Consider the following 12,001-nt stretch of genomic DNA (forward strand, 5'->3'; position numbering starts at 1 on the left):
TAAAATACGAAAATACATCAAACATTAAAAGCTTCCCTACACAGGGCTGTTTTCAGATGTCTTCTAAAAGTCTGGTAGTTGTTGTTCTCTTTGAGATGGCCCTTGGGATCCCTTCCAGCTCGTAAGAGTCTATGATTCCTGTGAGTCTTCACTTCTCCAGGCTCAGCATACCTAACAGGTCATCTTAGTTGCCCTCTGCGCGTGCTCCAGAGAATGGGAATGGCCTGGGCAGGGCCTCCCTCCTCCGTCTTGTTGGCACTAGGGCAGTGATGTTCCTGGACAGCGAAGCTCGTCCAGCATTGCCTGTGATGTGTGGGGAAGCCAAGGTCAGCGAGGCTTCTGAAGGCCACTTGCAGGAAGCCACACCAGGGGAGATGGGCTCTGGTGCCTGGGTGCTGCTTGCTTGTTCCCTGTGGGGAAATCTGGCTGGCCCCCAAGAGAACAATTTGCTGGACTTGGTGGGCCCGCTTGGCCCTGATCCAGGAGCAAAAGAGCTAGGAATTGCAGGGAGGAGGTGGGTGGAAAGCTTGACTGCTCCAGGGTCAGGGGTTCAGTTGCTCCAGCTGCAGCAGCTTTTCTCTTTGGTTACTTATGCTGGGCTGGGGAAACCAGAGGGAACTGGCCTCTGGAAGGTCAAACTCCCCCCATCATCTGGATTTGCTGTAGTGATCTTCCAGTGCCCCACAGGTTTTGAACCATTCTATTGGAGAAGGGGGACTTTGGGGCAATGGGATGGCAGTGGTCCGTTGGGCAGCAGGTGCGCCTCCTACCCTTCTATGGTAGGCGACAGTCCAGGCCCTCCAAAACTCACACACAAAGTCCCTCTCTGTCCAGTCAGGCACGGTCACAGTTGGCAGTTTTTTCCACTAGGCAAAAACGCTTCAGGAGGGCATGGAGCTGTGCGAAACAGCCCCCCCCCCCCCCCGCATGCAGCCAAGTGGCTCTGCGTGACTCAGCAGCTGCCTCAGAGCCTCCCCTGTCCTGTGACCACGGCCACCAACCACGCAGTAACTCAAGCGCTGCAACATGGCGATGGGCATTGCAGCTCGCAGAGGGTGGCCTCAGTTGATGCCCATGAGAACACCCCCCGGCCGCACCCATTGCATCTCTTCTGCTTTCTCCCATTCCAATGGGTCATTTGGTTTTCTCCTTCTGTCTCTCCACCGAGAAGGTGTGTGGAGGAGATTACTTGTGGAGAAGGGAAACTTACTCTAGAAGGAAAACCACAAGCGTGCTGCTGGCTCCGGCGAGAGGCCTATCTCACCCACCACAGCCGGGGAGCCCAGAGGCACGTTGCCTCTGGTGCTGGAGCAGCTGCAGAGCTGCTAGGAGCAGCGGCCTGATCCTGCTCAAAGCACCCACATGTGCTGGGCATGAGAACCCCAATACAGCCACCTCCCCACAGTAGACTGTCGTATGTTGGAGATGGACCAGGCTCCCGGGGGAGAGGGTGGCAATGGCAGGAGGGACTGGGGCAACTGTCCTCTTCAGCCGAGGCCCACCAGGGAAGCTGGGGCAGCGGGCTCTGTCCCCCTCACCCCACAAAGGCTGCAGTGACCACTGTCTCCTTTAATAACTTTATTTTGAGCCCTCTGGCTTGGGCCGGGGCCTGCATAGAAAAGATAAAAACCGTGCAGCGCAGAGGCAGGCGGTGGGCTCCGAGTGCGAGGCGACGTTGCTGATGCGCGCTGAGGGGACGGGGCACTGAGGAAGGCAGCGCAGCATTGCTGGGGGAGCTTAAAGGCCAGGGCAGCTTACAGCAGGGACCCCCCCCAAATAGAGCTGCCCCGAAAGGGGAGGGGGGCAAGGCGGTGGCTCCTTCTGTACCGTTTTGTTTCAAGAGGAAGTGGCGCTTCCTGTCAACAGCGCCTCCCCAAGGCACTTGTGGGCAGGTTGGGGGGGCTGCAGAGCACACACCCCCCTCACTTCTCCTGCATCTTCTCCAGGATGGGGACGATCATGTCAAATTTGGGGCGCTTGGCTGGGTCCTCGTTCATGCAGATCTTCATCAGCTTGCAGATGTGGGGGGAGATGCCTGGGGGGATGGTGGGCCGCAGCCCCTCCAGGGCGACCTGGGAGGAGGAGGAGGAAGAACAACCTCAGATGGGGCCCCAAGGGTCGCCTAGTCCAACCCGGCCAGGGTGGGGGGTGGGGGTCCTGCCCTGCTGCCCCTTCCTCACCTTCATGCCAATCTCCATGTTGGAGAGGTCAGCAAAGGGCACTTCCCGCGTCACCAGCTCCCACAGCAGAACGGCGAAGCTCCACATGTCAGCCGAGCGGCGGTTGATCTCCTCTGCCTTCTTCTGCAGAGCTGCGGGAGCAAAGAGGGGCTGCAGACACGCAGGGGCTGGAAGGGGGACCCCTCCCCAGCAGGGCAGCTGCTCTGCCTGCACTCGGCTCCCCGGGCAAGCCCAGGGGGGCTTAGGGGTCAGCCCCGACTGCTGCTGGCCAGAGGAGGGCAGTGTGGCAAAGTGGTCGGAGGCACTCGCAGGAACGCCCCCCCCCCCGGGAGTGCTTTTCAGTTTGAGGTATTCTTCTGCATTGAGCAATAAAATATAATGAAACTAAGGATAAGAGCCAGAAAAGATGACAAGTTCGGGGGGGGGGAGGGAGATCTGTGGAACAGCTCTTAGTGCAGTGACTGCTCTGCCCCCGCAGTCGCAGGAGGGGAGACTGGCTCTGGCGCTTGAATCCTGCTGGTGGGCTCCCCTGAGGGGCATCTGGTCGGCCAGGGGGCGCACCCCCCTTGGCCCGATCCAGCAGGCTCGTCTTCGGATCTCAGCGGAGGCCAGGGCGCCACTCACCTTCCGGCGCCACCCAGGCTGGCGCATACATCCTGCCAGGGCACTGGAAGGAGAACTTGACGTCTGCCATGCTGATCCGGGCCGTCATGTCTTCATCGATCTGTGGGGGGAGGGAGGACACAACGGGGAGCTCAGCCTCCTAGAGCAGTGTTTCCCAACCTTTTTTGGGCAAAGGCACACTTGTTTGATGAAAAAAATCTTGAGGCACACCACCATTACAGCCCCGTGACGTCAACGCTGCCGCCGCCGCTCCCGGCAGGCATGGGCCCAGCTGAAGCGGCGGCGGCTGTTGTGGTGGTGGCGGCGATAGCGGGCGGAGGAGGGGGCGGCGGCGGGGCCGAGGTGGCCGGCGGCGGCAGGGGAGGCGGCGGCAGGTGGAGCAGGAGGGCGGCCGAGGCCGGTGAGGGAGTAGGGTTGCCCGGGGCTTGAGGAGCCGTCGCCGGGAGTTGCTGCTGCTGCTGTTGCTGCTGCTGCCCGGACATGCCGGCCTCCTCCTCGTCCGCTGTCTCGCGCTACTCCCTTTTGCGCGCGCTGCCCTGCCGCCGCCCCATTGGCCGGGTCCTGTCAGCTGATCCTGTGTTATTTCCTGTGTGTGTGTGTGAGGGGAGAATGGAGAGAGAAACCTCGGCACCACCACCGCGGAGCCGCCCCCGGCTCGACGCGGATCCTCACCGCCGCCGCCCCGCCTCTCGCCGCCCGACTCGCCCGCCTCCCTCCCACGGCACACCAGGCAACGTCTCGCGGCACACTAGTGTGCCGCGGAACACCGGTTGGGAAACACTGTCCTCGAGACCCCACCCGCCCACTGAACCCCAGAAAGGGCCCCCACGCACCATGATGCTGCGGCTGTTGAGATAGTGGCGCGGGATGAGGGGCTCCAGGGTGTGTAGGAAGGCCATTCCCCGGGCCACGTCCAGAGCAAACTTCACGGCCTGCGTCTGGTCCACCACAAAGTCTGCAGGGGGAGAGAGAGCAGGGGGTGGGCAAATATGGGGGGGGAGCCTGCCTCTGCTGGGGTCAGCGCTTGCTCCTGAGCGCTGTCTGGAAGGGTGGGGAGGGCTTCCAAGGGCTGCCTGTGATTCAGGCTGCCCAAGCCAGGGGCCACAGTGCAAGAATGGCATGAGGCTCTTGGGCAGGGGCCACTCTGGCCCCCCAACCCTTTCTGGCTCTGGCCATCTACGCACTTTAGGCCTGGAAAGAGGTAAAGGCAGCCAGAAAGCGCTCTGTTCCCTCCCGAGAGCTAGAGAGAGAGCAAAGGATTCCGGCGTTGCCCGGGGGGGGGGGCTAGATCCCTGGGATCCCTTTCCACACCCCCTGGGGTGCCCCTTGGAAGCAGGGCGAGGTATGGGAAGCAAGACTCACTGGTGCCTTCGTGGAGCACGTTGTAGAGGGAGCCGTAGGGCATCCAGTGGGTGAGGGTGATGGGGTGCGGAGCAGGAGGGGACTGGCAGGCGCCCAGGACCGGCAGCACGTTGGGGTGGGAGAAGATCCTGCGAAGGGAAAGGAGGCGAGTGGAGGAAGCAGCCCACCCACCCACCGCCTGCGCTCACGTGGGCAGGCAGGCAGGGGCAGCCCCACGGGACCCCCCTCCCACCCACCTGAGCTTGGGGTACTCCTCATTGAAGTCGCGGCTCTTGCGGGTCGTCCAGTCTCGGGGCTTGAGCACTTTGATGACGATGCCGTTTCCCTGCCAGCGCCCTTCCCAGAGCTGTGGAGAAGGCGGAAGGTCAGAGGGGAGTGGGCAAAGGAGACGGGGGGGTGAGGGGAAAGGAGCGGCCCCCACCTCTCCAGACTGGTTCTCGTTGAGCTTGTGTCCCAGGGTCAGCTGCCGGAAGTCGATGCCAGCCAGCTTGTTCAAAGTCCCATTGCCTAAAAGAGGAGACCATCATTCAGGCGCAGCCTGCAGAAGGAACCCCCCACTGCCCAACCCACTGGGCAAGGAGAGTCCCCTCTGCCCCCCCCCCCGGCTCCCAGGTCTCCCCCTTCCTGCAGCTCTCTTACGAGGTCTCGTCCGTGTTGTGCCCTTCCAGAAGGTGTCCTTGAAGGGGATGCGCGTGAGGCTCTGGCCCAACTTCTCTGCTCGCTCTGGAGGGGGTGGGGAGAGAAAACAGGGATGTTGCGCAGGTGGAAAGGGGGTGGAAAGAGCCCCCCCCCCAGCGCCTGGAGACTCACTGAACAGGCAGGGCCAGGAAGCAGGAGGGGGTGCAGAGGAAGGGTGGCAGGAAGCAGCCGGGGAACCCAAGGGAAGAAGGACCAGAGCCCTCAGGGGTGAGACGTGAGGAGTGGTCAGAGGCAGGAGACTGGGAAGAGGAGGTGAGGGAAGAGGTAGCAGGGTCTAGTCAGCCGGGATCCAGAATCAGAGGCAGAAGGAGGGGGGCCAAGAGGCAGAGATCAGGCCGGCTGGAGAAGCCGCCAGGTCATATAATGCACTCGGGGAGATATCTTGGCTGAACAAGTGTGTACAAACGCTCTAAACAAATTAACAAATGTGGTCTGACCCAAAGGCTGAGTCTGACCAAACTGCGATAGGCAGTGGAAGACAGGAGTGCCTGGCGTGTTCTGGTCCATGGGGTCTCGAAGAGTCGGACACGACTAAACAACAACAACTAGTCTGACCCGAAACAAAGGGGGGAAGTAGCTGAAGGCAGCCGCTGAGCAGGGGGGGGGGGGCTTAAGGAGGCAGGGTGGGCAGGAGCCGCGCTCACCTTTCAGGGAGTCCCGCAGGGGCGCCTTGGCCTTGTCCAGGGGTGTCTCCCCATATTTGTTGCAGATGCTGACGAGAGCCCCGCTGGCCACCAGGTCCTGAAGGACGGGGAGGGTGAGACCGTCTTCCCACAGCAGCCCTTCTTGCCCAGCCCCCCTCCCCACGGGGCACCAGGTCTTCCACCAGCCCCACTCCCCACAGGTCACCACTGCCCTCCTATTAGGGGGCTTTCATTTAGTTTTAAATTGTGTGAATTGGGGGTATATGAATTTGCTTGAACAGAGCACGAAGGTTGCCACTGCAGCAGGAAGAGACCCGGCAGCCCCAGGTGCCTCTGCCAAAGCAGCCCTCACCTCAGCCACCTGCTCCTGGGCCCAAAAGCAGGCGTAGTGGAGGGGGGCGTTCCCGTGCTCGTTCACCGCGTTGATGTCGGCCTTGAACTGGATCAGCTGAGCAGGGCAAGAAGACAGAGGGTGGGCTGGGGAAGGAAATCCCACTCCAAAAGACCCCCCACAAAGTGAAATTCACCCACCCCCCGGGGGAGGGAGATGCGCCAGACGCCCACCCTCTTCCCTCTCCCTGCAGGGGGCGCCCTAGCAGGGGGTGGGGACGACCGGGAGCCTTGGGCAGCCCCCTCCCTGTGGGGTCCCCCCTACCTTCTGGACAATGTCCCGGTGGCCATGGCTGGCAGCCAGGTGCAGCGGGGTGTCGTCCCCCCGGTTCATGACGTTGATGCGCGCCCCTCGCATGACCAGCATGTCGACCACGCTGGAGCGGCCCTCGCGGCAGGCCCAGTGCAGGGGACTGAAGCCGTGGTCATCGCTGCAGGGAGGGAGAGGGGCCTGTTCAGTGCCCAGGGCAGGAGAGGGGCCAGCCTGGCCAGGGGGCAGAGCTCCAGGGGTCCCGGGGCACCTGGTCAGGGCTGGGGGCGCCAGAGAGTCTGGGAGCGCAGGAATCCCTCCTCCCTCCCTGAGCTCACTCTTCTTGAGCCAAGCCCAGGAGAAGAGGAAGACCAGGCCTTAAAAGGAGATCTGAGCCAGGAAGACGGGGCAGCCCCCAGGTCCCAGCCGGGACAGCAGCGAGGGGGCCAAGCAGATGGGAGCATCCCAGGGGAGAAAAGCAACCACTGGCCCGGAAATCAAAGGGTCGCCTAGTCCGGCCCCTGCAAGGCAGGGATCTCAGCTAAGCATCCTTGACAGATGGCTGCCCAACCTCAACTTAAGAAGCTCCGAGGAAGAAGAGTCTGCCTCCCCTGTAGAACAGATCAGAAGGGGATCCTGGCCGGCATCACAGACCCCACCCACCCACCCTTCCTGCCACCCCCAAATCCCTTCAAGCCTTGGGGACCAGACTGTGTGGAGGGGGGGTGGCTGTGGCTGCTTCAGAGGACTAGGAACAAGTTCAGGACCAGAGGAGAATGAAGCCACCCATTTGCCTGACCCTGGACTCCCTAGAGGGATTTGGGGGTCGTTGCACAGCCCCCGTTTCAAGCCGCCTGCCCCCAGGGAAGGAGGCTGGCTGCTTGGGCAAGGGGCTTCTTCCTTTGACGGGCAGCCCTCACCTGACCCACCCCCACACTCTGACCCCCACCCCAGGGCTCCTCCACAGCAAGGCTGAAATGAGGGGAGACTGGGCAGCCCCCCTCACTGCCCTCCTCCCCTCAGGGCTGGGCTGGTGCTTCTGGACTCCTGCCACCTGCTCTGCCATCCAGGCTCCCCCCCGCCCCGCCAGCTCCGGCATCAGAATTCCTGCCGGCGTGTTTCGGAGCTGCGGTCATTTCCTGTCCTTTCCAGCCAAGGGGACGAAATGCAGGACGAAGGCGGCTCGGGGGGCGGACAGGGGGTCTGGGGCTGCTCCCTCCCTCCCTCCCGCTCCCCACTCACCCCTGGTTGAGGTCGTTCTCCGTGTTGTCCAGCCAGAGGCGCACGGCCACGGCGTTGCCCTCCCGGCACTGGGTGAAGATGTCGTCCATGGTCCCTCCTGCCAAAGGAGGGCGGGGAGGGTCAGCCAGCGGTCGGAGCCGCGATGAGCCCCCTCGCCCCGCAACCCGGCTGGCCCCCGCTGCTCGGGCGTCCCGGGCAGCTGCACCCCTCCCGCCCCGAGTAACGGTCCCGAGCGGTCCCGATTCAGGGCGGGAAGAGGGCGATAGGCAGCCGCCCCGACGTCCTGCTCTGGAGCCGAGAATCTGGGCTCTAGATCCGGGCAGGAGCCCCCCGACGCCGCCCTTCCGCAGCAGAGCCGCAGCGCCCGGCCGGGAGAGCCGCTTCCTCGGAGCGGAGCGGGGCGCGATGCCCCCCAGGGTCCCGGGGCAAGAGAGCGGGAGCGGCCGCCCCGAGGGGAAGCCGCCCTCCCGGGCCCCCGCCGGGCAAGGGCAGCGACGGACGGGCGTGGCCGGGGCTGCTGCGAGGCGAGCGGCCGGGCTGCCCCACCCCGACCCCGGGCGATCCCCGTCTCGCCGTCCCCTTTACCGTGCCCGATCGCGGCGGCGGCTCCGTGTGTGGCGCGTCCCGTCGGCTCGGCTCCTCCCCGCCGCTCCCTCGGGCGGCTCCCGCCGGAGACCGCCCCCTCCCGGCCTCGGCTCCCCTCCGACGGCCCCGCCGCTCCCGCCCCGCCCGGCAGCAGAGGCTCCGCAGCAGCGGCCACGGGCGCCACCAGGCGGCGCTGCAAAGCCCGGCCAGGGCCGGGGGTCCCGGGCGCCCCGCCTCCGTCCCAGACAGGCCCCCGAGGGCGGACTCTGCTCCCCCAGCCCGCCCGGGCGCGCCCCAGGCACGGGGGTCTCTCTCCGCCGCCTCCCTCCGAGGGCGCCCCTTCCTCCAGCGCCGCTTGCTGGGGCGGCCTCCGGGCGGCAGGGGGAGCCCGCGCGCGGCTCTGGCGGCGAGGTGGTCTCAGTCTAGAGTGCCGCCCGGAGACCCGGAACTTCCGCCAGCGTGAGCGCCTGGGCTGCTGCTGCTGCTGCTGCTGCTGCTGCTGCCTCTTTCCCCCGGGAGGATGTTCGAGGAAGCCCCGTGGGGCGAGGCGGCGGAGCTGGCGCTGCCGGGCCCGCGGGCCGAGGCGAGTCCCTCTGGGGGCCGCCCCCCGCCCAGCCCCGCCCAGCGCCGGCGTCTCCTGGCCACCCTGCGCCGCCTGCAGAGCTCGGCGCCGCGCCCGCCCTCCCCGTCCTCCTCCTCCGGCCGAGGCAGCAGCGCGTCGGACTCGGAGGCCGAGCAGCAGCCGGAGAGGAAGCGCGCCAGGAAGGGGCCGCAGGCGGGGTCGCCCCCCGGAGCTCCGCAGTCGCAGCAGCAGCGCCTCCCGGCCCGGAAGGAGGAGCCGGCGCCCCGAGCAGGTGATGCCTGCGGTGCCCCTGCCCTGCCCGCTTGGCTGTGGCCGAGAGAATTGCCCGGTGTGCAAAGGCGGGCCAGGGGGGTTAGGCTGGGTTGTATACCTGCAGGAGGGTTCGGGTGGCGGCAAGCGGCAAGCTGCCTTCTCGCGGGACTCTCGGCGGCTATGCTCCTTTGCTGTGGATTTCCCATCATCTCAGTCCCTGGGGGCCTCTCCAGGTGTGTGTGGGGGGGGCTGGTCCCTCTGCCTGAAACCCCAGAGGGTTCTTGCCACCAGCAGTCAGTGCACAGAGCCCTGGACTAGAGAGATCATCTGGGCCGGGGGGGGAGGGGCGATGGAGCCCAGGGCTAAGCACCTCTGTCCTTGCCCTGTCCAGACAAGGCAGCTGGAGGCGGAGACCCTGAGCCCAGCAGCAAGCAGAGGAGCGCTGGGGCAAAGGACCCAGAGGAGGAGCCAAGGCAGCGGCTGACCAGGAGACAGTGGAAGAACCGCCAGAAGAACAAGCGTCGCCAGAACAGGTTCAAGGCAGGGCAGGGCCAAGAGGAGCCCCCTGCAGTCCCCGCAGCAGCAGAGGAGCCCCCCAGCAGCCAGGAAGATCCAGCAGGCCAGGAACTTCTCAGCGAAAGGGCAGCATCCCTGCGGCTGCGCATGGAGGAGCGGCTGGAGTCCGCGCGCTTCCGCTTCATCAACCAGCAGCTCTACACATCCTCCAGCCAGCAGGCGGTCCAGCTCTTCCAGGAGGACCCTGAGGCCTTGGCAGTGTATCACCGGGGCTTTGCCCGGCAGGTGGCCCAGTGGCCTGAAAACCCTGTGCAGCGCTTTGTGCGCTACCTGCGTCAGAGGTAACGATGGGGGGGGGGGATTGGCCAGCTCTCCCCCTTCAACATGTGCTGGTTAAGCAAACATCTGCACGTGTTGCAATGTCATGGTTAACGTATAGAAGTGTTTGACAGGATGGGTGCACGGTCTAACTTTGCCCTCCCCTCACAGACCAGCATCATTCGTGGTGGCAGATTTCGGTTGCGGGGACTGCATGCTGGCACGCAGCGTGCGGAACAAAGTCCACTGTTTTGACCTGGTGGCTCTGGACCCCCGAGTCATTGTCTGCGACATGGCCCAGGTACGTTGGGGGGAGGGCCTCCTCACAGCACCTGCCTTCTCCAGGCTTGGGAACAGCTGTGTGAAGAGCCTATGCAGGTGGGCTTTGCCTCACTGGAGGCTTTTAAGCAGAGCTTGGACAGCCACGTGCCAGGGCTGCATTGAGTGTGATTCCTACATTCCAGGGGGTCAGACTAGATGGCCCTTGGGTGTACCTCCCAGCTCCATGATTCTATGACTACCTCACACACATGGTTTTCCGATTGCGCCTCCCTCTTTTTGCTCCCTCTGTGCAGGTCCCCCTGGATGATGAATCTGTTGACGTGGCTGTGTTCTGCCTGGCACTGATGGGTACTAACCTGCAGGAGATCTTGGAAGAGGCCAACCGTGTGCTACGAGTTGGGTAATTGTGGGGTCCTGGGCTCACTGGCATGGGAGGGGCTGTGGCAGTGAGGGGGACACGTGAAATGGCTGATCAGGGCACTGCCAGCTCAGTCAAAACCTATGGCTGTCATATGGGGATGGTGATATTTAATACCTATGCTGCTTAGTAATAAAAATAATACTCTGACTGGGTTTTCTAGTCAGAAATATTAAAATATTAATAGAGATATAGTTAGAATATTTTTAAGCGTTGTACAGAAAACTGAAATAACAACAGCTTAAACAAAAGATATTACTAAAATAAAGGATTATGTTAATATACATTTATTAATATTTAGGCAATGAAGTAATGATGGTTGCAAAGAGCCTTGAGGCAGTGAATCAACCAAATCTGTTTAGTAGCAAAATTTCAGCATAACTAACTTGAATATTGAAAATACCACTATTTATGTATTTTCTATTTCAGTATCAAAACAGTCCTGAAAATATGCATGAAGCCCCCCTGATCTAAAGTTTGCTTGCATCCTTTAAAATCAGTCCTCGGCATCAATTGCCTTTGAAAACAAGTCGCGAGGAGAAGGATGTGACTCTCTGGTCAGGAAGAGCTTTGGTGGGAGTGGAGACTTCCCAGGCAGAAGTCTTGGGTTCACCCACTCACACCCACCCATGGCAGCTCCAGGCAGAGCTCAGAGAAGGACCCCTGGGTCTGAAGCCCTGGAGAGAGAAGGAAGGCTCTCAGTGGCTACATGTCCGCCACAGGATCAGAGGCAGCAGCTCTGGGTCATTGGGAATAATAATAGTAATAATAATAATAATTTTATTGCTTGTATCCGGCCCATCTGGGTGGGTTACAGGACATGAAATACTGTAAATACTCTGGGTGGGTTACAGGATATGAAATACTGTAAAACAGACATTTTAAATTTCTGAAGGTGGGAAGGGGCTGCTTCTGAGGCATCCTCTGAGGTTTCCTGACGTGAAATGCAATAATAAAATACACAAGTGTTCCCTGATTACATGATTGGTAACCATTCAAAGCACCAGCAAAAACAATGACCTATAGTATTTGGGGCCCCTCTCTTTGGGGCCCAGGCCAAGCCTTCTCCCAGCCCCTCCCGGGTCCTGCAGGTGCCCTCCTGACACACACGGGGGGGGGGGTGTCCTGCTCAGGGGATGTTTCTGCTGCTGGAGGATTCACTCAGCATCCCTGTTAGTCTTTTCTGCCCGCCCCCCCCTGCTGGCTGGTGGCTGATCTCCGTCTCTCCCTCCCCGCAGGGGGACCCTCCTGGTGGCCGAGGTGGCCAGCCGCTTCCCGGACCTGCGGGCCTTCGTGGCGGCGCTGGCCCGGCTCGGCTTCCGGCTCCTCCGCAAGGTAGGTCTCCTCCCCCTCTGCTGGGGGTCCCCTCCTCCCTCCCGGGGCCGCGCGAGGTCCCCCTCCGGCCCGCGCGCGCCTCCGCATGGCCTCTCCTCTCCTCTCCTTGCAGGACGTGACGGGCAGCCACTTCTTCACCTTCGAGCTGCGCAAGGCGGAAGCGGCGAAGCGGAAGGGGCGGGGCGAAGGGGCTCTTCCGGGCCTGGCGCTCCGCCCCTGCCTCTACAAGCGGCGGTGACGCCACGGGGGGCGGGGCTTCTTCTGGGCCGCCGCCTCGCTCTGAATAAAGCGCTTTTCTCTCGAAGCGGAAGTGTCTCGTCT

The 12,001-nt window shown here is 62.7% G+C and overlaps 2 protein-coding genes across 2 annotated transcripts; one reads left to right on the plus strand and one right to left on the minus strand.

Moving 5' to 3' along the window:
* Positions 1–1,565: 1,565 nt before the first annotated feature.
* Positions 1,566–8,133, minus strand: ILK (integrin linked kinase). The gene is made up of 13 exons (XM_028725499.2): positions 7,977–8,133; positions 7,392–7,488; positions 6,165–6,330; positions 5,862–5,957; positions 5,510–5,606; positions 4,806–4,889; positions 4,588–4,673; positions 4,403–4,512; positions 4,167–4,294; positions 3,638–3,759; positions 2,805–2,904; positions 2,181–2,311; positions 1,566–2,072 (listed from the first exon to the last, which is right to left on the minus strand). The coding sequence occupies exons 2-13, from the start codon at positions 7,478–7,480 to the stop codon at positions 1,923–1,925; spliced, it is 1,359 nt and encodes a 452-aa protein (XP_028581332.1). The 5' UTR covers positions 7,481–7,488; positions 7,977–8,133; the 3' UTR covers positions 1,566–1,922.
* Positions 8,134–8,342: 209 nt separating this feature from the next.
* RRP8 (ribosomal RNA processing 8) lies at positions 8,343–11,984 on the plus strand. Its single transcript, XM_077926793.1, has 6 exons — positions 8,343–8,830; positions 9,203–9,668; positions 9,817–9,946; positions 10,221–10,327; positions 11,584–11,680; positions 11,793–11,984. The coding sequence occupies exons 1-6, from the start codon at positions 8,497–8,499 to the stop codon at positions 11,916–11,918; spliced, it is 1,260 nt and encodes a 419-aa protein (XP_077782919.1). The 5' UTR covers positions 8,343–8,496; the 3' UTR covers positions 11,919–11,984.
* The last annotated feature ends 17 nt before the right edge of the window (positions 11,985–12,001 follow it).

Source organism: Podarcis muralis, chromosome 4, assembly GCF_964188315.1.
Source record: "Podarcis muralis chromosome 4, rPodMur119.hap1.1, whole genome shotgun sequence".
Classification (NCBI taxonomy): Eukaryota; Metazoa; Chordata; class Lepidosauria; order Squamata; family Lacertidae; genus Podarcis; species Podarcis muralis.

What these genes read in the sequence shown, in the direction of transcription:
- RRP8 (XM_077926793.1), top strand. Translation starts at nt 8,497, where the DNA reads ATGTTCGAGGAAGCCCCGTGGGGCGAGGCGGCGGAGCTGGCGCTGCCG. An exon ending in GTGCGCTACCTGCGTCAGAG is followed by an intron (nt 9,669 to 9,816) that starts GTAACGATGGGG and finishes CTCCCCTCACAG; the next exon opens with ACCAGCATCATTCGTGGTGG. An exon ending in AACCGTGTGCTACGAGTTGG is followed by an intron (nt 10,328 to 11,583) that starts GTAATTGTGGGG and finishes CCCTCCCCGCAG; the next exon opens with GGGGACCCTCCTGGTGGCCG.
- ILK (XM_028725499.2), bottom strand. Translation starts at nt 7,480, where the DNA reads ATGGACGACATCTTCACCCAGTGCCGGGAGGGCAACGCCGTGGCCGTG. An exon ending in GAGAACGACCTCAACCAGGG is followed by an intron (nt 6,331 to 7,391) that starts GTGAGTGGGGAG and finishes CCCTCCCTGCAG; the next exon opens with CGATGACCACGGCTTCAGTC. An exon ending in CACAACACGGACGAGACCTC is followed by an intron (nt 4,674 to 4,805) that starts GTAAGAGAGCTG and finishes CTCCTCTTTTAG; the next exon opens with GCAATGGGACTTTGAACAAG.